This window comes from Ranitomeya variabilis, chromosome 2 (assembly GCF_051348905.1).
Source record: "Ranitomeya variabilis isolate aRanVar5 chromosome 2, aRanVar5.hap1, whole genome shotgun sequence".
Taxonomy (NCBI): Eukaryota; Metazoa; Chordata; class Amphibia; order Anura; family Dendrobatidae; genus Ranitomeya; species Ranitomeya variabilis.
In genome coordinates this window covers 1,002,204,220-1,002,231,180 of record NC_135233.1, presented here as the reverse complement: position 1 = coordinate 1,002,231,180, position 26,961 = coordinate 1,002,204,220, and the positions used below count along the sequence as shown (strand labels likewise).

The 26,961-nt window shown below is 47.6% G+C and overlaps 1 protein-coding gene and 1 long non-coding RNA gene across 2 annotated transcripts in view; one reads left to right on the top strand and one right to left on the bottom strand.

The window, feature by feature from the left end:
* Positions 1 to 26,961, bottom strand: part of RASA2 (RAS p21 protein activator 2) — a 145,897-nt gene that overhangs the window by 19,904 nt on the left and 99,032 nt on the right. The window contains exons 9-13 of the mRNA XM_077291194.1: positions 8,702 to 8,803; positions 7,341 to 7,497; positions 4,728 to 4,876; positions 4,532 to 4,646; positions 3,180 to 3,254 (exon numbers count right to left, since the gene is read on the bottom strand). Coding sequence (XP_077147309.1) covers positions 3,180 to 3,254; positions 4,532 to 4,646; positions 4,728 to 4,876; positions 7,341 to 7,497; positions 8,702 to 8,803 — 598 coding nt within the window. The remainder of the gene's footprint in view (positions 1 to 3,179; positions 3,255 to 4,531; positions 4,647 to 4,727; positions 4,877 to 7,340; positions 7,498 to 8,701; positions 8,804 to 26,961) is intronic.
* Positions 1 to 26,961, top strand: part of LOC143808479 (uncharacterized) — a 67,768-nt gene that overhangs the window by 31,721 nt on the left and 9,086 nt on the right. The gene's annotated exons all lie outside the window — the stretch shown is intronic.

Below are 26,961 nucleotides of genomic sequence, written 5' to 3'. Positions count from 1 at the left end.
CCAATTCACATACTTCTCAGAAATCCTTAATAATTATTATTATACTTCCACCAAGGCAAATCGAGCGATGAGCCATCAATGAGCGGCGTCCATCACTACAACAGCAATGGAAACCCCTTGTAGTGACACATCGCCCTCTGCTGCCCGACATCATCATTGCACCTGCTTATCTTCAGCTCCATAGCACAATACATTAATGAAAACTATAGCAGCAGCTTCTAACTGGAAAACCTGGTGGATATTGGCAGCCACACTTCACTGGTTAGTAATAGCCACTTTACATCTGCAGATTAAAGGAAATGGCTGCGGACCAGCAGCACAACAAGTCTACGGGGGCTTGTTTAGCTTCATTTACACAATGCAAGCACTGACACTATATGTGTACACAATCCAGCAGCGCCTCCATGTTTACACAGGATGATAAGCTGCCGACAAATATATGATCCGTGAAAAAAAGGTGTGAATAAACATCAAACGAGAGATTGGATTCATAACTGCCGTACACATTTATTTGGAATAGTGGCTGGGAACGAGCATCAGTCTGCAAATCAGCGTCCTGAACAAAAAAGGGCCAAATTAATGGCTGACTAAAGGATGCAGCACTTCATACAATCAAGTGATCCATGTATTAATAAAATAAGGGGAAAATTGGTGGGGCACAACATGAGACGACTGATGCCAGGGATTGGCGCTAGGAGTTATGTAGGTCGGCAAGTCATCGATGCAGCACAAAAAAACAAGCAAAATATCCAGGGCGGCAGGGGATGTATCAGGTGTATAAAAGAACTTTTGTTGTTTTATGGCCTTTTCTTGACATTTCTTGGCAAACTCCTTTAAGGATGTGGTAAATTTTGCCCATCATGACAAAATTCCATTTTCCATTTTTGCATCACTGCATTTCATGTGTCCTTTTAACCTTTTGTATTTCGAGATGTTTTTACAGCATCATTTTTGGTTTATTAAGCAAAATATAAAAAAACAAACTAACAAACTAAAAATAACATTGCTTTGTTTTATTACATTATTACCCGAACTCTCAGAAATACGTTGTCCGAGATGTAATGATGAGACTGAGTACCATTGTTTTATTAGGATGCAATAGAGTTAGAATTGTGAGAATCCATTGGCAGGACTCCGGTGCATAGACCAGGTCATTACTCTGTGAGTGCTGGACGGAAGCTCTGCAAATATCACCTCCCTGAATCCCGACTCTTCTATTAATTAGCAGATCCGGTGTGATGTTATAAATGTGTCAGAGCACAATGATGATGCCGCACCAGCCTGGCTCATCAATAGAATAGAACAGAACAGAACAGAAGAGGCGGGGATCCCTGGAGGTTAGGAGAATAGAAGAGGCGGGGATCCCTGGAGGTTAGGAGAATAGAAGAGGCGGGGATCCCTGGAGGTTAGGAGAACAGAAGAGGCGGGGATACCTGGAGGTTAGGAGAACAGAAGAGGCGGGATCCCTGGAGATTAGGAGAACAGAAGAGTCGGTGATCCCTGGAGGTTAGGATAACAGAAGAGGTGGGGATACCTGGAGCTTAGGAGAACAGAAGAGGCGGGATCCCTGGAGATTAGGAGAACAGAAGAGGCGGTGATCCCTGGAGGTTAGGATAACAGAAGAGGTGGGGATACCTGGAGCTTAGGAGAACAGAAGAGGCGGGGATACCTGGAGGTTAGGATAACAGAAGAGGTGGGGATACCTGGAGATTAGGATAACAGAAGAGGCGGGGATACCTGGAGCTTAGGAGAACAGAAGAGGCGGGGATACCTGGAGCTTAGGAGAACAGAAGAGGCGGGGATACCTGGAGGTTAGGATAACAGAAGAGGTGGGGATACCTGGAGATTAGGATAACAGAAGAGGCGGGGATACCTGGAGCTTAGGAGAACAGAAGAGGCGGGGATACCTGGAGCTTAGGAGAACAGAAGAGGCGGTGATCCCTGGAGATTAGGATAACAGAAGAGGCGGGGATACCTGGAGGTTAGGAGAATAGAAGAGGCGGGGATCCCTGGAGGTTAGGATAACAGAAGAGTCGGTGATCCCTGGAGATTAGGATAACAGAAGAGGCGGGGATACCTGGAGGTTAGGAGAATAGAAGAGGCGGGGATCCCTGGAGGTTAGGATAACAGAAGAGTCGGTGATCCCTGGAGATTAGGATAACAGAAGAGGCGGGGATACCTGGAGGTTAGGAGAATAGAAGAGGCGGGGATCCCTGGAGGTTAGGATAACAGAAGAGTCGGTGATCCCTGGAGGTTAGGATAACAGAAGAGGTGGGGATACCTGGAGATTAGGATAACAGAAGAGGCGGGGATACCTGGAGCTTAGGAGAACAGAAGAGGCGGGGATACCTGGAGGTTAGGATAACAGAAGAGGTGGGGATACCTGGAGATTAGGATAACAGAAGAGGTGGGGATACCTGGAGATTAGGATAACAGAAGAGGCGGGGATACCTGGAGCTTAGGAGAACAGAAGAGGCGGGGATACCTGGAGCTTAGGAGAAAAGAAGAGGCGGGGATCCCTGGAGGTTAGGAGAATAGAAGAGGCGGGGATCCCTGGAGGTTAGGATAACAGAAGAGTCGGTGATCCCTGGAGATTAGGATAACAGAAGAGGCGGGGATACCTGGAGCTTAGGAGAACAGAAGAGGCGGGGATACCTGAAGCTTAGGAGAACAGAAGAGGCGGGGATCCCTGGAGGTTAGGAGAATAGAAGAGGCGGGGATACCTGGAGCTTAGGAGAACAGAAGAGGTGAGGATCCCTGGAGGTTAGGAGAATAGAAGAGGCGGGGATACCTGGAGGTTAGGAGAACAGAAGAGGCGGGGAATCCTGGAGGTTAGGAGAACAGAAGAGGCAGGGATACCTGGAGGCTAGGAGAACAGAAGAGGCGGGGATACCTGGAGCTTAGGAGAACAGAAGAGGCGGGGAATCATGGAGGTTAGGAGAACACAAGAGGCGGGGATACCTGGAGGTTAGGAGAACAGAAGAGGCGGGGATACCTGGAGGTTAGGAGAACAGAAGAGGCGGGGATACCTGGAGGTTAGGAGAACAGAAGAGGCGGGGATCCCTGGAGATTAGGTATAAGGACAAGGATGTTGGACCAGAGTTCAGCGAATTGATTCTCCCAACGCTAAAGGTGGGGGCATGAAAGGAACAAGACTACAAGGAAAGCTGAACACGCACCTTGTGATTGTCGACATTGTCACCTTCCCTTAGTCGGTTGGGGTCGATCTCACAGGGTTTGGGAGAGTCACATATCTAGAACAGAGTAAAGGGTGAGACTGCATGTCAACATAGCACACTATTTTTTGTAACCTAAAAACAAATTTGGCACAAAAGTGCCACAGGATGCAACTAAAAAATACCTTACCCATTACATTAGGCCTGTATGGCACATGTGGCTTTTTGATGATCTTACTGTTCTATAAGCATGATTTTACATGGCTGTTGCGTTAACACCGATTATATCTGTACACCCTTCATAGTGGTGAGCCCACAGCTCTCCTGGCTTCTCTATACAAATATGTTGGGACGAGGAGATGCATTATTGGCCGTGCATGTGTTCTGTCGGGGAGAAAAGAGTAATCCGCTACCACTAACCTCTGGTGATGGCTTATATCCTCCAGAAACTAAAAGACAGATTCAACAAAATCTAATCTTCTTTCCCCCCATCATCATCTGATAGGGATCACATTAAATCGTCACCCAGTCACATATGTAGAGGAGCTGCTTTTCAGCGCTGCTCCTCACCCTCATAGAATGCTCATAATCGCCAGAAGTCTGTGATCACCATGCAATGCTATATTAGATGCTCTGAAAACAATGAGGAGCAATGGCTCGAAATCCAACCAAAATTTTATATCTCATTTTTTTGTACTTTTTTCCCCTCCTTTCCTTCCAAGAGCCGTAACTCATTTTTCCCCCCATCTCAACATATTCCATGACAGCTTCTTTACTGTGGAACGAGTCACAGTCTTGAATGACACCATGCAGTTCAACATATAATTTACTAAGAATATGTATATTAAAAAAAAGTGGGGCGTTACTGTGAAAAAAAATTGGAAATTGCTCATTGCACTTCGAGTTTTGATTTTATAGAGTTCATTATGTCATAAAACGAATGATCCCCAAATTATGAGGATTTAAAAAAAAAAATAAATAAATAAAAAAAAATATATATATATATATATATATATATATATATATATATATATATATTTTGTAGTGATTACACTATTCAAAAATTTGTAAAAAAAAAAAAAACAAGAACAAAAAACCCCCAAATGCTGTGTAACCAGGCCATTTAAATTCCGCTGTCGGAGATTGACAGCTTGCTCAGCTCCTGATCCCGCTACATAAACCCAAACCCATATAGGACGTACCAGTACGTCCTATGTCTGGAAGGGGTTAAAGGTGGTAACTTTCACACATGGGAATAAACTTTTAAATATAGATTTTTGGGGGTTGAGCACTATTTTAATAAAACTCTATGAAAGGGCATAGAAGTTTGAATCCCTGAAAATTTCATGTGTTACCTCATCTATAACATTCTTCAATGTTACTTTCAGATAATGGTCTCCGACAATCTTCATGGTCTCGTCCATACACCGAGTGGCCAAGGAGTTCCCCCGAAAGATAGTATTGGCTTCTCTGTAAAGAAAATCATTAGACGGATGATTATCGTGGAAGGCGTTACTACAGAGTAGTCTGTGTGTCTATATGGGCACGCACTGGGTGTCATTCAGGTCCAACTGTGCAATAGTCGTCACAAACTGAACTAATTTCTGATGGTGAAGAAGGAGCCGGACGAGAGGGAGGATGGCGTCGTTCTTGTCTCTACAGATCTCTCCCAGGATGAAGGCAGCTGAGGCAGTGATGGGCTGAAAGAAAGCAATCCGAAGGCTATCACCAGAATTCTATCATCTATGGAAATAGTATATTAAACCCTCCTCAACACTGAAGCTGCAACACCAACATGGAAATTGCTGGATGGATAGAGTCTTTAGTAATATGTAAATGATGAAAAGTATTGTATAGTATGATCACCACGTACAAAAATCCCTGCACTTACAGCCTCGGCTGCTGTCAATGAGATTATTAATAGCTGTCTGAGCAATGTTCTACCACACTGAATGCACTTGAGACCACAAATCATCAAGATCCACTGCTGGCAGCTCCCTTTATAATTGTTGACCAACGCCCCAGATCTGCTTGACTAGGCCCCTCTACTCTTCATTCCAGGTGCACTATCAGCTTAATGTTATAGTGATTTGGGGAAATCAGTGGTACAGCCATTCCTTCAAAGTGTCCCAGAAGTCATTTTTCAGCAAGACAACGCAGGGCCGCATTTTGCTCACTGTGAGAAGCCTACGTGGTCTAAACTTGCCATGTCCTGCGGTGTCTCCGGAATTGACCCACATCTAAGACGTCATTAAACAGTAACTGCAAAAGGAGCTGCCAGTAGCGGATCTTGATGATTTTCCCATGCGCATTCAGTGTGACAGAACATTCATCAGACGACCATTACTAACATCATTGATGGAAGCCAAGACATGTAAGTGCAGGGATTTCTGCACATGGCGCACATAGTCAATACTGAATAAATGGAGATGTTTTGATAATCTTGCTTCCATTTTTTCATCATTTACACATCATTACGAGGTCTATCCATCCTGTGATTTCCATAACTCCACGACTTTTCTTTCCTGTTGCAATTTCAATGCTGAGGAAGGTCTAATATTAAACCATACAAAAAAAATTGATGTAAGTATTTACTCCAAGGGACAAATCAATCATTAAAATCTATTTTCCCTCTGTTCCTCCAGTCAAAGAATCTTATGCCATCTCTGATATCAATTATTAATGCAGCCATTATGTACACTGGTTGACAGTGCTTCATCAAACATGTCTTTACATGCCATAGAAGAAGGATAAACCTGAGCAGTAAGTGCAATTTATCTACAACTTCTCCACATCTTCCATCACTGGTCACATGAAATAACGGTGATGGTCTACGTGTAGGTGTTCAATGATATTGGATCATAAACACGTCTTGAATTCACATGACCATGAGAATTACTGCAATTACCATCCTTACCAATGCAAAGATACATTTTACAGATACTGGGACGTCTTATTTCACAAGAAATCAGGGTTTGAAAATGCAGGTTCTCATCTTCTCATCCTACTGACAACACTTCAGTGATGCTCATGGCAGTAGGAGTTGTCATGGGAGTTAATGATGATCTACAAGAAGGGCAGTATGAATCAGACATTCGCCAGAGCATTTGCAGGCATAGATGGCACGTGATCAGGGGCCAGAGAATAACCGAAAGAGTAAGGTTCCAGGAAGGAGACAGAGTAGCGAAGACCGGAGGAGTGATGGACTAAAAGGGCGAGTATTGGTTATGCTATTGTTTGTCACATTCCCTGCCTTTTCAAGAAAAGCATGTTGCTTTACCCATGTTGTCTGGGTTTTGACCAGCTAACCAGTGGAAAGCTGCCATGGTTCCATTATTTGAGGTCTGGGGGTAAGGTTTCTCCCTGTGGAGAGTGACATACCGGTTCTGGCATGCCAATGTAAAGAGGCTTATTCGCCGTGCAATGCTCTCCTGGGAAATGTAATATGGAAACTGCCTCTTCAGAGAGGAGGAGAACCTGAGCTCTATAGCGCCACCTGTTGGAAGCATCAATCCTAAAAGTCACTATCGACCCTTTAAATGAGTCTTGCAATATGACTTGGGATAAAAGCCAAATCAGAATCTCAATTTGCAGACACGGTGTTTCGGGTTATTGCCCCTTGTCAGTACAAAGTATGAGACCTAATTTGGCTAGCTGAGAGGCTCTGGACTAAGGCCTAAGGGGTAACATTTCTCCTTGTGGAGAGTGACATACCAGCCCTGGAATGTCAAGGTAAGGAGGCTTATTCGCCGTGCAATGCTCCTCTGGGAAATGTAATATGCAAATTGCCTCTTCAGAGAGAGGAAGAGTACTTGAACTCATACTTTGCACTGACGAGGTGAAACACCCCGAAACACCGTGTCTGCAAATTGAGATTCTGATTTAGCTTTCATCCCAAGTCTTATTGCAAGGATCGATAATGACTTGTAGGATTGCTGCTTCCCACAAGGTGACGCTAGAGAGTTCAAGTTCTCTTCTTCTCTGAAGAGGCAATTTACATAAGGTTCCAGTATGGCGCTGGTGTGAACAGAGCCATAATTACACATAAATTATGTGATAAACGGTTATTGCTGCAATGTTTGCAAAACCTCCGTCCAGCGAAAAAGTAAAACAAGTTAATGTCGCATGAAGACTTCATTCTCCACAAAGCCACAATATATGTACCTGAATATCAGGCGATTTCATCAGCAGGGTTTTAAGTGGGATATAGTATTCTGGGGGCAGCACATAGTCTTCTGTATAACAGATGCTGAGCCTCAGCGACCCCAGATCATCATACTTGGAGGATTTGCTTCCATTATCTTTTGGCTGGAGCAGATACCTGAAGAAGGAAAGTAAAAGAAGCACCGGGGTGAGAACGGAAGTAATGTAAATCTGCTAGGCTAAACACCCAATACCTTCCATTCCTAAGGAGGCTATCCACACAAACCACCTAGTGGTGACCGATCCGTGGTTGCCTAATAACCAGTGTAGACAGCGTCTCCCACCATTCTGCCTGAGCTCTTCGGTGTCTCCGTGCAGCTAGTGGGATGGAGTAAGTAGATCGCACCTACTATGGAGCCTCAGGGTGCAGAGCCAAGACTGGAGCCGAGCAGCACGCCAGGAATGGGGGCGACGTGAAGAGTATTTGTTTATTTTTTTGGAAAATTCTCTTCTTCAGGGATAATGTGCAGCCATCTTTATGTGTTTGGGGACTGTGGGAGGTATCCATGTTTCGTGTGGTCCTCATTCCGTGTTGGGGTGCAGTGGAGATCTTCATTCTGTGTGGGGGATCATACTGTTGAGGTCCACATTTTGTGTTGGGGGCCATCATACCGTGTGTGGGTGATCAGGGGGTCATCTTTCAGTGTTTGACGGACTGTGGGAGTCATCATTCTGTGTATGGCAGCTACTGTAGATCACACTGTGGGGGATCATACTGTGTTGAGGGTGCTGTGGGGGCCATCACTGTGTTGGGGGGGAATGTAGGGGCCATGTAGTCCTCTCTTAGCCGTCACCTGCAGTCCTCATATCATCAACCCAGAAACCTCAGCACAGACATAGCAATAATGGATAATGCTCAAGTGGTTTTATTAAGGTCCAGCAGCAAGAAAACAGATATGGTGCGACGTTTAGACCTCCATAGTGGTCTTTCTTAACGACGTCTACAGTGAACGTCGGGATGGAGATGGGCGATGGAGTGGTGGGAATTAGGACCATTTTTTGGGCTGTATATAGAATGCAATTGCAAATCGCTGCCATATTTAGATTTCACAGGTATGATTGGCTGCTATGAACAAATTCTCGGCTTCTCCCTTCTCCAAACTGTGCAGCAAACATGACCCCTACATAAGTGGAGAGAAGGTCACAGTGGTTTGTACTCCAGCCTTGGCGGATGATCGGGCCGTGTGCTGCTGATGGAGGATGTGGGGCAGCCACTGGCATCCGGATTTACAATTCCTGCCCAGGTCTCTTACCTGTAAAGGTGGTCATGGGACAAAGCCTATAAGATGGCACTAAGCAGTGATCAATCGTCTGATACTTACCATGCCTGGTGGGACGAGTCGTTCCTCAGCACTCTCACTGGGATTCTGAGCTCTCCTAGAAACACATCTTGGGCAAGATTACCATTATTCCACAGGTCAACTCTGGAAAAGTAATGGGGACACTACAGTAAAAGACTAAATCACAAAGCACTAGAGGACTCAATACATTTTTAGAAATTTAGTCCATGTAGCACTCATACTACATAAAGTATTACAGGATTCAGAGAGAATCGGACACTAGGTTTTTGCTACCAAATATGAGAGCAGCATAATGTAGGGGCAGAGACCCTGATTCCAGCGATGTGTCACTTTATGGGCTGATTGCTGTAGTTTTGATAATATCACTGTTTTATCTGCTGCAGATTTAGTGGTTCTCTGAATGTGGAACTCTGTATAACCCCACTGATTGGGAGCTTTCTGTGAACACTGTGCATAGGCAGAAAGCTCACAGTCAGTGGTGAGGGTGGGGTAATACAGAGCTCATGTATATGGAGGACTACATGGAAGCAGGTTTACTAGTCCTCTAGTGAATTTCCAGCTGATAAAACAAGGATTTTTATCAAAACTACAGCAAGCGGCCCAGTAAGGGTCTGTATTCCTATATTATGCTGTTCTCAGATTAGGCTGCAAAACCTGGTGAAAGAGTCCCTAATTCTCTCCCCTATGTGGAGGCGGGGGATTACTGGTTTGCATACGCAAGTCCATCTGGATGGATATAATATATACAGACCCACGAGACACATCTAATGTCAAAGGGCATTAATTGTAACCTGACAGTAGATCCGTGCTGCCCCAACCACGGCAGCGTGAGTCAATGCCCGGCTCTGGAATCGCAGCTATGTATGATTTCCTCTGAAGCGCTGCGGGCGGAGAACTCCTAGTATCAGGAGAGGCTTCTCCCGCACTCGCCCTGACGGACAGGACTCTCCCTATGTGCGTATACAGATCGACCATTCAGTCTAAGGAAGCCTCAGACTAGTCCTCCTAGTGAACAGTCCATGCTTGGCTTATCAAAGCATGATTGTTGAAACACGGCAGCCATACCAGGCGGAAATATCGGAGCTGGATCTGCTGACAGGTCGCCAACTGCCTAGACAGATCAGCTTTACTGTAAACTAACTATTCTCCCCCGTGTAAAAATAGTGAACATCCCCTTTAAAGGGAATTTGTCAAAAGATTTTTTGCTATGTAATCAGAGAGCAGCATGATGTAGGGGCAGAAATCCTGATTCCAGCGACTTATCACCTACTGGGCTGCTTGCTGTTTCAATAAAATCAGTGTTTCATGAGCAGGAGATTATCATTAGAAGACTAGAGATCTTGTGCCATGTAGTCCTCCTGTTCTGTGTAACTCCGCCCCCACCACTGATTGGCAGCTTTCTGTGTACACTGTGCATAGGCAGAAATTTGGAAATCTGTGGTGTGAGCGGGGTCATGTAAAGCTCACTGAGAGAGCTGCTAGCTCTGCAGGAGAAAAAAAACCAGTGCTTTTACTAAAACTGCAGCAAGCAGCACAGTAGGTGTCAACACTGCTTCTGCCCCTACGTTATGCTGCTCTCAGATTACATAGCAAAAACCTGCAGAGATTCCCTTAAAGGTAATCTGTCACCAGTTTGTCATTATCAACTAAACCAATCATCTTATTCAGCGCCAGTGCTGCTTACTATAAATGGTTAAATAACCCCCTGACTTCCCCTGTGAAATCCCCAAAAACCTTTTGAATGTCTCTAGCGCTGTATGGTAATTCTGTGGGTCCGGTCGGAAAGGTGTCCGTCCTCCGCTCCCCATCCCTCCTCCCGGCTGCTGCTCACCATCCTCCTTCTTTGATTCACATGGATAACTCCACATTGCTGGGTGAAGTCTTGGGAATGTGCAGAGAAACCGCCAGACTGCACCTGCGCACTATGCTTTGCCCTACTGCACGCAAGCGCACTTACGTTTTCAGCTCTGCCCGCAGTACGGTAAAACATAGTGCGCAGGCGCAAGAAGCAATTTCTCTGCGCAAAATTTTGCCCGGCAAAGTGGATGACGCAGGAAGGAAGGAAGATCAACCGGGAGGAAGGATACAGAGCACAGGGAGGACGTGTCACGGGGTGACCGCGACAGAGAAGAGCCAGAAGACCACAGCGTCCGATTGCTCCTACAATGAATAGAAGCAATTCACCTTATTTTTAAAACTATATAAATTTCTTTTGGCAGTACAGGGGTTAATCAGCCATGTTGGGAGCTCTGGGAGCTAGGGCTCTCAGCTGAGCACGGTTAGCCACCCCTACCCCCTATATAATCAGGCATCCTCAGAGCTAGCTTATGCTGCATGGCTGGGAGGATTGTAGTTGGTGGTTATATGAGAAGGTGTTTGGTGGGTTTTCCTGTGACTATTGCTTGCTTTAGTAAGTGTGATAATTCCCTTTTCTTCTCCTGCTTTGGTTTTACCCCATCCTCCACTACCCGATGCACTCCTCTGTTATATGTGAGTGAACATTTGTATGTCTGGTATTTTCCGTTTCCCCTGTTCATGTTACCTTGCTCATCTGGTTGGTGTACTACGGTGCAGAACTACTCTCCCTTTTCCCTGGGTGGGGGAAAAGTACAGACAGAGGGTGGATTTAAGAGGTAAGGAAAGGTATGTGGCCTTGGCATCTTCACCTTCAGAAGCAACCCAGAGAAGAGGGCGAGCTAGGGCCTCCCCAAACCTTAGGGATAGGGAAGGAGCCCCTGGTCCCGGGTCACCCAACAAAAGAGACAGGACGCCTATCGGAACGGATTCACAGGATTAACATACAGTGCGGGAGAACTTCAAAAAGGTTTTGGGGGTATATACAGGGGGAGTCAGGGGGTCATATACAGTGGGGAAAATAAGTATTTGATAAACTGCCGATTTTGCAAGTTTTCCCACCTACAAAGAATAGAGAGGTCTGTAATTTTTGTGGTAGATGCACTTCATCTGTGAGAGACAGAATGTAAAAATAGAAACCCAAAAATCACATTGTATGATTTTCACATAATTAAGCTGCATTTTATTGCATGAAATAAGTATTTGGTCACCTACCAACCAGCAAGAATTCAGACTCTCACCAACCTGAGTCTTTCGTTATGAAGCCCTCCAACTCTGCGCTCATTACCAGTATTAACTGCACCTGTCTGAACTCGTTATCTGTATAAAAGACACCTGTCCACACACTCACTCACACTCCAACCTCTCCACCATGGCCAAGACAAAAGAGCTATCGAAGGACACCAGGGACAAAATTGTAGACCTGCACAAGGCTGGAGTGAGCTACATGACAATAGGCAAGCAGCTTGGTGAGAAGACAACAACTGTTGGCACAATTATTAGAAAGTGGAAGAAACACAAGATGACTGTCAATCTTCCTCTGTATGGGGCTCCATGCAAGATCTCATCTCGTGGGGTAAGGATGATTCAGGAATCAGCCCAGAACTACACGGGAGGACCTGGTCAATGACCTGAAGAGAGCTGGGACCACAGTCTCAAACATTACCGTTAGTAACACACTACACAGTCATGGATTAAAATCCTGCAAGGCACATAATGTCCCCCTGTTCCTGGCCCATCTGACGTTCGTCAATGACCATCTGGATGATCCAGAGGAGGCACTGGAGAAGGTCATGTGGTCAGATGAGACCAAAATAGAACTTTCTGGTATCAACTCCACTCGCCGTATATGGAGGAAAAAGAAAAAGGAGTACAACCCAAAAACAGGCCAAACCATGAAGCATGGTGGGGGAAACATCATACTTTGGGAGTGCTTTTCTGCAAAGGAGACAGGACGACTGCACCCTATTGAAGGGAGGATGGATGGATGGGGTCATGTATTGCGAGATTTTGGCAAACCTCCTCCTTCCCTCAGTAAGATCATTGACGATGGGTTGTGGCTGGGTCTTGCAGCATGACAATGACCCGAAACACACAGCCAGGCAACTAAGGGGTGGGTTTGTAAGAAGAATTTCAAGGTGCTGGAGTGGCCTAGAAAGTCTCCAGACCTGAACCCAATAGAAAATCTTTGGAGGGAGCTGAAACTCAATGTTGCTCAGTGACAGCTCCGAAACCTGAAAGATCTGTATGGAGGAGGGGGCCAAAATCCCTGCTGCAGTGTGTGTAAACTTGGTCAAGAAGGACAGGAAACATCTGTCCTATGTAATTGCAAACAAAGATTTTTTTACCAAATATTAAGTTCTGGTTTTCTATTGTATCAAATACTTATTTCATGCAAGAAAGGGCAAATTAATTATGTAAAAAATCATACAATGGGATTTTCTGGTTTTTATTTTTAGATTGTGTCTCTCACAGTTGAAATGTAACTACCCTAAAAATTACAGACCTCTCCATTCTTTGTAGGTGGGAAAACTTGCAAATTCAGCAGTGTATCAAATACTTATTTTCCTCACTGTAGAGTGCAGTGAATGCTGAATAAGGTGATAGTTTAGTCGCTCTATGACAAAACTGGTGACAGGTTCCCTTTAAGCTCAATGTTGTGTGCAGGAGGCATGTGAACTCCCTCTAGTGGTGACTGCAGGAAGAACAAATAGATTTTTTTTTTAACAAATTCTATTACAAGAGATTAAGAAAGTTTAAAGATAAAAAAAAATCCGCCGACAGTTAATGAGACATACTAATAAAATATTAGCACCCAATGCGCTAATTATGCATGGAAACATGAACATTCACTTTAAAAAGGAATTTCCAGCTAAAATCAGGAATACTCAAAAGGAAGTCTTGCAGAATCCAAAATAAATTATTATTTTTCTCTGCTTTTTTGGGAAGCAGCAGCCAGAAAGCGTCTGGATTATTCCTTAGCAACACAGCTTGTAGCTGACTGTGAGACACTCAGATCTTGTGAAAAATGAGGTGATCAAGATGCAGCGCCCACATCCAGATGGAGCTGGCAGAGCACCATGATAGGAGCAAGATGGCCATCACTTCATGGCGAGATTTCAAGCGATTGTCCCACAAATATAATTTACCATAGGTTATATGATAAACGTAGGACCACGTGTGATCCAGCTACCAAGCCCCCTGAGAACAGGGGGCCTAAATTCTTATGTGAACCAGGCAGCATGGAGCATGTTCTCCCACCGCTCCTATAGACAATGGAGGCAGCATGGAGCATGTTCTTCCACCGCTCTTATAGACAGTGGAGGCAGCATGGAGCATGTTCTTCCACCACAGCTCCTATAGACAATGGAGGCAGCATGGAGCATGTTCTTCCACCGCTCTTATAGACAGTGGAGGCAGCATGGAGCATGTTCTTCCACCACCGCTCCTATAGACAATGGAGGCAGCATGGAGCATGTTCTCCCACAGCTCCTATAGACAATGGAGGCAGCATGGAGCATGTTCTTCCACCACAGCTCCTATAGACAATGGAGGCAGCATGGAGCATGTTCTTCCACCGCTCCTATAGACAATGGAGGCAGCATGGAGCATGTTCTTCCACCACTGCTCCTATAGACAATGGAGGCAGCATGGAGCATGTTCTTCCACCGCTCTTATAGACAGTGGAGGCAGCATGGAGCATGTTCTTCCACCGCTCTTATAGACAGTGGAGGCAGCATGGAGCATGTTCTTCCACCACAGCTCCTATAGACAATGGAGGCAGCATGGAGCATGTTCTTCCACCGCTCTTATAGACAGTGGAGGCAGCATGGAGCATGTTCTTCCACCACCGCTCCTATAGACAATGGAGGCAGCATGGAGCATGTTCTTCCACCACCGCTCCTATAGACAAGGGAGGCAGCATGGAGCATGTTCTCCCACCGCTCCTATAGACAATGGAGGCAGCATGGAGCATGTTCTCCCACCGCTCCTATAGACAATGGAGGCAGCATGGAGGATATTCTTCCACTACCGCTCCTATAGACAATGGAGGCAGCATGGAGCATGTTCTTCCACCACAGCTCCTATAGACAATGGTTGCAGCATGGAGCATGTTCTTCCACCACCACTCCTATAGACAATGGAGGCAGCATGGAGCATGTTCTTCCACCACCGCTCCTATAGACAATGGAGGCAGCATGGAGCATGTTCTTCCACCGCTCCTATAGACAATGGAGGCAGCATGGAGCATGTTCTTCCACCACAGCTCCTATAGACAATGGAGGCAGCATGGAGCATGTTCTTCCACCGCTCTTATAGACAATGGAGGCAGCATGGAGCATGTTCTCCCACCGCTCCTATAGACAATGGAGGCAGCATGGAGCATGTTCTTCCACCACCGCTCCTATAGACAGTGGAGGCAGCATGGAGCATGTTCTTCCACCACCGCTCCTATAGACAGTGGAGGCAGCATGGAGCATGTTCTTCCACCACCGCTCCTATAGACAATGGAGGCAGCATGGAGCATGTTCTCCCACCGCTCCTATAGACAATGGAGGCAGCATGGAGCATGTTCTTCCACCACCGCTCCTATAGACAATGGAGGCAGCATGGAGCATGTTCTTCCACCACCGCTCCTATAGACAATGGAGGCAGCATGGATCATGTTCTTCCACCACAGCTCCTATAGACAATGGAGGCAGCATGGATCATGTTCTTCCACCACAGCTCCTATAGACAATGGAGGCAGCATGGAGCATGTTCTTCCACCACCGCTCCTATAGACAATGGAGGCAGCATGGAGCATGTTCTTCCACCACCGCTCCTATAGACAATGGAGGCAGCATGGAGCATGTTCTTCCACCGCTCCTATAGACAATGGAGGCAGCATGGAGGATATTCTTCCACTACCGCTCCTATAGACAATGGAGGCAGCATGGAGCATGTTCTTCCACCGCTCCTATAGACAATGGAGGCAGCATGGAACATGTTCTTCCACCACAGCTCCTATAGACAATGGTGGCAGCATGGAGCATGTTCTTCCACCACCACTCCTATAGACAATGGAGGCAGCATGGAGCATGTTCTTCCACCACCGCTCCTATAGACAATGGAGGCAGCATGGAGCATGTTCTTCCACCGCTCTTATAGACAGTGGAGGCAGCATAGAGCATGTTCTTCCACCACCGCTCCTATAGACAATGGAGGCAGCATGGAGCATGTTCTCCCACCGCTCCTATAGACAATGGAGGCAGCATGGAGCATGTTCTTCCACCACCGCTCCTATAGACAATGGAGGCAGCATGGAGCATGTTCTTCCACCGCTCCTATAGACAATGGAGGCAGCATGGAGCATGTTCTTCCACCACAGCTCCTATAGACAATGGAGGCAGCATGGAGCATGTTCTTCCACCGCTCTTATAGACAATGGAGGCAGCATGGAGCATGTTCTCCCACCGCTCCTATAGACAATGGAGGCAGCATGGAGCATGTTCTTCCACCACCGCTCCTATAGACAGTGGAGGCAGCATGGAGCATGTTCTTCCACCACCGCTCCTATAGACAGTGGAGGCAGCATGGAGCATGTTCTTCCACCACCGCTCCTATAGACAATGGAGGCAGCATGGAGCATGTTCTCCCACCGCTCCTATAGACAATGGAGGCAGCATGGAGCATGTTCTTCCACCACCGCTCCTATAGACAATGGAGGCAGCATGGAGCATGTTCTTCCACCACAGCTCCTATAGACAATGGAGGCAGCATGGAGCATGTTCTTCCACCACCGCTCCTATAGACAATGGAGGCAGCATGGAGCATGTTCTTCCACCGCTCCTATAGACAATGGAGGCAGCATGGAGCATGTTCTTCCACCACCGCTCCTATAGACAGTGGAGGCAGCATGGAGCATGTTCTTCCACCACCGCTCCTATAGACAATGGAGGCAGCATGGAGCATGTTCTCCCACCGCTCCTATAGACAATGGAGGCAGCATGGAGCATGTTCTTCCACCACCGCTCCTATAGACAATGGAGGCAGCATGGAGCATGTTCTTCCACCGCTCCTATAGACAATGGAGGCAGCATGGAGGATATTCTTCCACCGCTCCTATAGACAGTGGAGGCAGCATGGAGCACGTTCTTCCACCACCGCTCCTATAGACAGTGGAGGCAGCATGGAGCATGTTCTTCCACCACCGCTCCTATAGACAATGGAGGCAGCATGGAGCATGTTCTTCCACCACAGCTCCTATAGACAATGGAGGCAGCATGGAGCATGTTCTCCCACCGCTCCTATAGACAATGGAGGCAGCATGGAGCATGTTCTTCCACCACCGCTCCTATAGACAATGGAGGCAGCATGGAGCATGTTCTTCCACCGCTCTTATAGACAATGGAGGCAGCATGGAGCATGTTCTCTCACCGCTCCTATAGACAATGGAGGCAGCATGGAGCATGTTCTTCCACCACCACTCCTATAGACAGTGGAGGCAGCATGGAGCATGTTCTTCCACCACCGCTCCTATAGACAGTGGAGGCAGCATGGAGCATGTTCTTCCACCACTGCTCCTATAGACAATGGAGGCAGCATGGAGCATGTTCTCCCACCGCTCCTATAGACAATGGAGGCAGCATGGAGCATGTTCTTCCACCACCGCTCCTATAGACAATGGAGGCAGCATGGAGCATGTTCTTCCACCACAGCTCCTATAGACAATGGAGGCAGCATGGAGCATGTTCTTCCACCACCGCTCCTATAGACAATGGAGGCAGCATGGAGCATGTTCTTCCACCGCTCTTATAGACAATGGAGGTAGCATGGAGCATGTTCTCCCACCGCTCCTATAGACAATGGAGGCAGCATGGAGCATGTTCTTCCACCACCGCTCCTATAGACAGTGGAGGCAGCATGGAGCATGTTCTTCCACCACCGCTCCTATAGACAGTGGAGGCAGCATGGAGCATGTTCTTCCACCACCGCTCCTATAGACAATGGAGGCAGCATGGAGCATGTTCTCCCACCGCTCCTATAGACAATGGAGGCAGCATGGAGCATGTTCTTCCACCACCGCTCCTATAGACAATGGAGGCAGCATGGAGCATGTTCTCCCACCGCTCCTATAGACAATGGAGGCAGCATGGAGCATGTTCTTCCACCGCTCCTATAGACAATGGAGGCAGCATGGAGCATGTTCTTCCACCACCACTCCTATAGACAATAGAGGCAGCATGGAGCATGATCTCCCACCACCGCTCCTATAGACAGTGGAGGCAGCATGGAGCATGTTCTTCCACCACCGCTCCTATAGACAATGGAGGCAGCATGGAGCATGTTCTCCCACCGCTCCTATAGACAATGGAGGCAGCATGGAGCATGTTCTTCCACCACTGCTCCTATAGACAGTGGAGGCAGCATGGAGCATGTTCTTCCACCACCACTCCTATCGACAATGGAGGCAGCATGGAGCATGATCTCCCACCACCGCTCCTATAGACAGTGGAGGCAGCATGGAGCATGTTCTTCCACCACCGCTCCTATAGACAATGGAGGCAGCATGGAGCATGTTCTTCCACCACCGCTCCTATAGACAGTGGAGGCAGCATGGAGCATGTTCTTCCACCACCGCTCCTATAGACAGTGGAGGCAGCATGGAGCATGTTCTTCCACCACCGCTCCTATAGACAATGGAGGCAGCATGGAGCATGTTCTTCCTCCGCTCCTATAGACAATGGAGGCAGCATGGAGCATGATCTCCCACCACCGCTCCTATAGACAATGGAGGCAGCATGAAGCATGTTCTCCCACCGCTCCTATAGACAATGGAGGCAGCATGGAGGATATTCTTCCACTACCGCTCCTATAGACAATGGAGGCAGCATGGAGCATGTTCTTCCACCACAGCTCCTATAGACAATGGTTGCAGCATGGAGCATGTTCTTCCACCACCACTCCTATAGACAATGGAGGCAGCATGGAGCATGTTCTTCCACCACCGCTCCTATAGACAATGGAGGCAGCATGGAGCATGTTCTTCCACCGCTCCTATAGACAATGGAGGCAGCATGGAGCATGTTCTTCCACCACAGCTCCTATAGACAATGGAGGCAGCATGGAGCATGTTCTTCCACCGCTCTTATAGACAATGGAGGCAGCATGGAGCATGTTCTCCCACCGCTCCTATAGACAATGGAGGCAGCATGGAGCATGTTCTTCCACCACCGCTCCTATAGACAGTGGAGGCAGCATGGAGCATGTTCTTCCACCACCGCTCCTATAGACAGTGGAGGCAGCATGGAGCATGTTCTTCCACCACCGCTCCTATAGACAATGGAGGCAGCATGGAGCATGTTCTCCCACCGCTCCTATAGACAATGGAGGCAGCATGGAGCATGTTCTTCCACCACCGCTCCTATAGACAATGGAGGCAGCATGGAGCATGTTCTTCCACCACCGCTCCTATAGACAATGGAGGCAGCATGGATCATGTTCTTCCACCACAGCTCCTATAGACAATGGAGGCAGCATGGATCATGTTCTTCCACCACAGCTCCTATAGACAATGGAGGCAGCATGGAGCATGTTCTTCCACCACCGCTCCTATAGACAATGGAGGCAGCATGGAGCATGTTCTTCCACCACCGCTCCTATAGACAATGGAGGCAGCATGGAGCATGTTCTTCCACCGCTCCTATAGACAATGGAGGCAGCATGGAGGATATTCTTCCACTACCGCTCCTATAGACAATGGAGGCAGCATGGAGCATGTTCTTCCACCGCTCCTATAGACAATGGAGGCAGCATGGAACATGTTCTTCCACCACAGCTCCTATAGACAATGGTGGCAGCATGGAGCATGTTCTTCCACCACCACTCCTATAGACAATGGAGGCAGCATGGAGCATGTTCTTCCACCACCGCTCCTATAGACAATGGAGGCAGCATGGAGCATGTTCTTCCACCGCTCTTATAGACAGTGGAGGCAGCATAGAGCATGTTCTTCCACCACCGCTCCTATAGACAATGGAGGCAGCATGGAGCATGTTCTCCCACCGCTCCTATAGACAATGGAGGCAGCATGGAGCATGTTCTTCCACCACCGCTCCTATAGACAATGGAGGCAGCATGGAGCATGTTCTTCCACCGCTCCTATAGACAATGGAGGCAGCATGGAGCATGTTCTTCCACCACAGCTCCTATAGACAATGGAGGCAGCATGGAGCATGTTCTTCCACCGCTCTTATAGACAATGGAGGCAGCATGGAGCATGTTCTCCCACCGCTCCTATAGACAATGGAGGCAGCATGGAGCATGTTCTTCCACCACCGCTCCTATAGACAGTGGAGGCAGCATGGAGCATGTTCTTCCACCACCGCTCCTATAGACAGTGGAGGCAGCATGGAGCATGTTCTTCCACCACCGCTCCTATAGACAATGGAGGCAGCATGGAGCATGTTCTCCCACCGCTCCTATAGACAATGGAGGCAGCATGGAGCATGTTCTTCCACCACCGCTCCTATAGACAATGGAGGCAGCATGGAGCATGTTCTTCCACCACAGCTCCTATAGACAATGGAGGCAGCATGGAGCATGTTCTTCCACCACCGCTCCTATAGACAATGGAGGCAGCATGGAGCATGTTCTTCCACCGCTCCTATAGACAATGGAGGCAGCATGGAGCATGTTCTTCCACCACCGCTCCTATAGACAGTGGAGGCAGCATGGAGCATGTTCTTCCACCACCGCTCCTATAGACAATGGAGGCAGCATGGAGCATGTTCTCCCACCGCTCCTATAGACAATGGAGGCAGCATGGAGCATGTTCTTCCACCACCGCTCCTATAGACAATGGAGGCAGCATGGAGCATGTTCTTCCACCGCTCCTATAGACAATGGAGGCAGCATGGAGGATATTCTTCCACCGCTCCTATAGACAGTGGAGGCAGCATGGAGCACGTTCTTCCACCACCGCTCCTATAGACAGTGGAGGCAGCATGGAGCATGTTCTTCCACCACCGCTCCTATAGACAATGGAGGCAGCATGGAGCATGTTCTTCCACCACAGCTCCTATAGACAATGGAGGCAGCATGGAGCATGTTCTCCCACCGCTCCTATAGACAATGGAGGCAGCATGGAGCATGTTCTTCCACCACCGCTCCTATAGACAATGGAGGCAGCATGGAGCATGTTCTTCCACCGCTCTTATAGACAATGGAGGCAGCATGGAGCATGTTCTCTCACCGCTCCTATAGACAATGGAGGCAGCATGGAGCATGTTCTTCCACCACCACTCCTATAGACAGTGGAGGCAGCATGGAGCATGTTCTTCCACCACCGCTCCTATAGACAGTGGAGGCAGCATGGAGCATGTTCTTCCACCACTGCTCCTATAGACAATGGAGGCAGCATGGAGCATGTTCTCCCACCGCTCCTATAGACAATGGAGGCAGCATGGAGCATGTTCTTCCACCACCGCTCCTATAGACAATGGAGGCAGCATGGAGCATGTTCTTCCACCACAGCTCCTATAGACAATGGAGGCAGCATGGAGCATGTTCTTCCACCACCGCTCCTATAGACAATGGAGGCAGCATGGAGCATGTTCTTCCACCGCTCTTATAGACAATGGAGGTAGCATGGAGCATGTTCTCCCACCGCTCCTATAGACAATGGAGGCAGCATGGAGCATGTTCTTCCACCACCGCTCCTATAGACAGTGGAGGCAGCATGGAGCATGTTCTTCCACCACCGCTCCTATAGACAGTGGAGGCAGCATGGAGCATGTTCTTCCACCACCGCTCCTATAGACAATGGAGGCAGCATGGAGCATGTTCTCCCACCGCTCCTATAGACAATGGAGGCAGCATGGAGCATGTTCTTCCACCACCGCTCCTATAGACAATGGAGGCAGCATGGAGCATGTTCTCCCACCGCTCCTATAGACAATGGAGGCAGCATGGAGCATGTTCTTCCACCGCTCCTATAGACAATGGAGGCAGCATGGAGCATGTTCTTCCACCACCACTCCTATAGACAATAGAGGCAGCATGGAGCATGATCTCCCACCACCGCTCCTATAGACAGTGGAGGCAGCATGGAGCATGTTCTTCCACCACCGCTCCTATAGACAATGGAGGCAGCATGGAGCATGTTCTCCCACCGCTCCTATAGACAATGGAGGCAGCATGGAGCATGTTCTTCCACCACTGCTCCTATAGACAGTGGAGGCAGCATGGAGCATGTTCTTCCACCACCACTCCTATCGACAATGGAGGCAGCATGGAGCATGATCTCCCACCACCGCTCCTATAGACAGTGGAGGCAGCATGGAGCATGTTCTTCCACCACCGCTCCTATAGACAATGGAGGCAGCATGGAGCATGTTCTTCCACCACCGCTCCTATAGACAGTGGAGGCAGCATGGAGCATGTTCTTCCACCACCGCTCCTATAGACAGTGGAGGCAGCATGGAGCATGTTCTTCCACCACCGCTCCTATAGACAATGGAGGCAGCATGGAGCATGTTCTTCCTCCGCTCCTATAGACAATGGAGGCAGCATGGAGCATGATCTCCCACCACCGCTCCTATAGACAATGGAGGCAGCATGGAGCATGTTCTTCCACCACCGCTCCTATAGACAGTGGAGGCAGCATGGAGCATGATCTTCCACCATCGCTCCTATAGAGTGGAGGCAGTAGTGGCTGGACATGCTACATTTACATAAAGGACAGTGGGAGCCCCTAAATCATGATTGGAGGGTGCTCCAGTGGTTGGACCATAAGAGATCATATATTTATCATTATCTGCCCTGTGTAGAAGTCATGTATGTTATTTATGGACAACCCATTTATGGTTTAATTTTAATAATCCTCTACCCCAGTAGACTGTGGGTTGAAAATGACTGTTTAAACCAAGTACAGACGCTCGGAGTATCATGGTGGGGCCAATCCTTCATAGACACCTTCCCTCCTTCCTGTTTTCCCTTTATCTGCTTCCCCCTCCTCTTCCTTGATTGACATCTCAGGCTTCATTGAGGCAGAGAAGGGCAGAAATAGATGGGAGCCAAGCAGGTGGGAAGGTGGATGTAAATGACTGGCCCCAATACGGCCGTATGAGGGCTTGTTATTTGGCTGGACAAGCTGTACTTTTGAATTACACTATTGATTTTAACATAGTGTAAAAAAAAAACAGGGAAAAAAATCCAAGTGCGGTGAAATTGCAAAAAAAACTTATACAATTTCACAATTCTCCAGGTCATTAGACACCAAACACGTCTATGTTCTTTTTTATCTAAGTGGTTAAAAAAAATCCAAACTTGGTTAAAAAAGAAAAAAAATTGCGCCATTTTGCGATACCCGTAGCGTCTCCATTTTTCGTGATCTGGGGTCGGGTGAGGGCTTATTTTTTGCGTGCCGAGCTGACATTCTTAAATGATGCCAGATGTGCAGATACAATCTTTTGATCGCCCGTTACTACATTTTAATGCAATGTCGCAGCAACCAAAAAAACATAATTCTGGCGTTTTGACTTTTTTTCTCGCTACACCGTTTAGCGATCAGGTTAATCCTTTTTTTATTGATAGATCGGGCGATTCTCAATGCCGCGATACTATAGATGTGTACGTTTGATTTTTTTTTTTGTTTTACTTTGAATGGGGCGAAAGGGAGGTGATTTGAACTTTTAGCTTTTTTTATTTTTTAAAAATGTGTTTTTTGTTACTTTTTGCATGCTTCAATAGTCTCCATACAAACTGCCACAATCCGATCGGCTCTGCTACATACAGGTGATGATCAGATCACCTGCATGTAGCAGAATACCTCACTTGCTATGAGCGTTGACCACCAGGCGGTGCTCATAGCAACCCAGCAGTGCCAACCATAGAGGTCTGCAGGAGACCTCTGGTTGTCATGCCAACCCATTGGTGACCCACGATCACATGACAGAGGTCACTGATGGGCGGATTTCCGGCACGATTGCCGGAAGAGCATGTTAAATGCCGCTGTCAGCGGCATTTAACGGGTTAATAGCCACGGGTGGATCGCGCTTCCACCCGTGGATATTCCAGGCACATGTCAGCTGTTGAAAACAGCTGACATGTGCCAGAAAGATGTGGACTCACCGCCGAAGCCCACATCAAAGGTAGAGAGTCCAACATCGGCGTACTATTACACCCGATGTCGGAAAGAAGTTAAAGGCACATCATGTGAGAGGAAAGATGCAGGATCAGCGCCAGAGCCTGCATTAAAGTCAGGAACTCAACATCAAATGTTGTGAAGGAGTTATACAGTTAAAGGCCAATCTTCTGTTGACATCGTATCATGAAAGCAGCTTCATCTCTTCTGCTCTGCTCTGCTGATGGGGTGTGACTGCTGAGGTCATGCTGATTGACAGCTGGCTCCCTGCTGCCTACCTACAGGGAGTCAGCAGCCATTTGGCATGACATCGGCAGTGATGTCCCATCAACAGAGCATTGTGGAATGGAAGAGCTGCTCTGTTGACGTAAAGTCAAAAGAAGGAAGAGAATCGCCGGCAAGAAGGGTCCGTGACCACGCTGAGCCTGTACAAGGGGTCTGTGACCACGCTGAGCCTGTACAAGGGGTCTGTGACCACGCTGAGCCTGTACAAGGGGTCCATGACCACGCTGGGCCTGTACAAGGGATCCGTGACCACGCTGAGCCTGTACAAGGGGTCGTGACCACGCTGAGCCTGCCCAAGGGGTCTGTGACCACACTGAGCCTGTACAAGGGGTCCGTGACCACACTGAGCCTGCACAAGGGGTCCATGACCACGCTGGGCCTGTACAAGGGATCCGTGACCACGCTGAGCCTGTACAAGGGGTCGTGACCACGCTGAGCCTGCACAAGGCGTCCGTGACCACGCTGAGCCTGTACAAGGGGTCCGTGACCACGCTGAGCCTGCACAAGGGGTCCGTGACCACGCTGAGCCTGTACAAGGGGTCTGTGACCACGCTGAGCCTGTACAAGGGGTCCGTGACCACGCGGGGCCTGTACAAGGGGTCCGTGACCACGCTGGGCCTGTACAAGGGGTCCGTGACCACGCTGAGCCTGTAGAAGGGGTCCGTGACCACACTGAGCTTGTACAAGGGGTCCATGACCACACTGAGCCTGTAAAAGCAGTCCGTTACCACGCCGAGCCTGTACAAGGGGTCCGTGACCACGCCGAACCTGTATAAGGGGTCCGTGACCACGCCGAGCCTTCACAGATCAGGGCAAGGCAGAACAATTAGCAACTGCTTGCCTGTAAGTGCTTAACCATTTAAGAAAAAAAATACAAAAGTCCAGAATCGCCCCTTTAAAAATTGACAATACATTATATTATTATTTTGCAAAAAGTCATCAGCAAGGATTTACAATAAATATTTTCGTACAGTATGTCTGTATGAAACGCTTTGAAACAACATGAGAAAATCCCACCACAATGCAGAGCTCCAGTAACGTAAAATCACAGTATAGAGAAGAAAGCAATGCGCAAGACAAGCAGGAAACAGGTATGGCTAATGAAACAAAGCAATCTACTGTGAGGATCTTGTTGGTGTAAATTAGCATGTAAGACAAAGGCTGCATGTGACAAGCGCCCACGCATCCCTCAGAAAAGAAGTTGCTCAATAGCAGAAGTGGGGCTTGTCAAGCGCCTATGATCAGGTTACAAAGCAGTTTCCACACAGACTGGCAATAACATTCAGTCAAAACAGTGTTATCACTGAGCTGCCGGGTATGACAGTATCCTAACACACGGGAGCGGAGGAATGCCGGGTATGACAGTATCCTAACACACGGGAGCGGAGGACTGGAAGAGAGGATCTCCTGTGAGGATACCGATACGAGCTCGGCAGCGAGAAATAAACCACAAACCCATGCATTACCTGTTAGTGAGAGCTGCAGGAAGGAGCAGACAGGCCCTGGACGTCACCTACATGTGCACTGTTGGGCCGTACGACAGGAAGGTGTCCCCATATACACTACATGGACATGAGGATTGGGGACACCTACAAGAGCTTCTATGACCTCCCATTCCAGAGCCGTAGACATTAATGCGGAGTACGTGTTCCTTTTGCAGATATAACAGCTCCCACTCTTCTGGGAAGGTTTTCTACAGAATTTTGGAGGTGTCTACAGGAATTTTTGCCCATTTATCCAGAAGAGCATTTGTGAGGTCAAACACTGATGTTGAACGACAAGCTTACAGGTTGAGAAGCTGAGGTTGAGGTCAGGGCTCTGTGCGTTGGGTCAAGTTTTTCCAGACCAATCTCATCCATCGTGACTTTGAGGATCTTGCTTTGTGCTCGTTGGCACAGTTATGGTGGAACAGAAAAGGGCCTTCACCAAACTGTTCCCATAGAGATGGAAGCTATAATTGTCCAAAAGGTCTTCTATGCTGAAGAATTAGGATTTCAATTCACTAGAACTAAGGGGCTGAAGCCGACCTGTGAAAAACACCCCTATAGCATTATCCCTCTTCCACCAAAATGTACCGGAGGCATAATGTAATCAGGCACATAATGTTCTCCTGACATTCACCAAACCCAGACCAGTCTATCAAACTGACAAGCGAGTACTGTCACTCCATAGAACACATTTTCACTGCTCTAGTGGTGGCAGCTTTACACCTAATATTGTGCTTGGTGATGTAAGGCTTGCATAGAGCTCCTCCACCATGGAAGTCCATGCCATGAGTCTCCCAGTAAGTATATAGTTTTTGTGCCGATGTTACTGCCAGAGGAGGAATTTTGATGACTTTTCTGCCCTCTGCTCCTGTAAGGTTAAGTGGTCTCCACTTTGTGGCGGAGTTGCTGTGGTCCCTACCACCTTCTAATAATTTCACTCATATATGATGGTTGAATATTTAGGAAGGAAGAAAGGAAATGACCTGATTTTTTACACCAGAGGTGGCTCCTATTAACAGATCACGCCAATATCAGTGCTCTCTTTCGGATTAGACTTTTTTTTTAGAAATATTAGTAAAAGCCAAATGAATGGAGCCTATGGATTTGTTCTACATTTCGTTCCTGGCTCATGCAGTAAACGTACTCCGCACACCCAATGGGAACAGAGCCTTATAGGAAATGCTCTGATTTTTCCGTCACACAACTTACTTTATTGCTCTTTAATTCCTAGATTAGGTTTTCCTAAATGTATTGTAAAACCTGAAACCAATAATAGCTAAGATAGAGGCACTCAAGAAAACTGCAGACACATGCCGCTTACCGTCCCATGACTGGACTGTAATGGTGACAAAAAAACTGAAAGTAAGAAAGCAGCATGGAGACAAGGAAATCAGTACACATTATAGGATGGGACATCCAAACATGGGATCTGTCACTAGACTTCACAACACAAACTCCATACTAAACACTTATCTGGTTGAGACTGGTGTACTTACCTTTAAAATCCCTTTCAAATTGCCCACGTA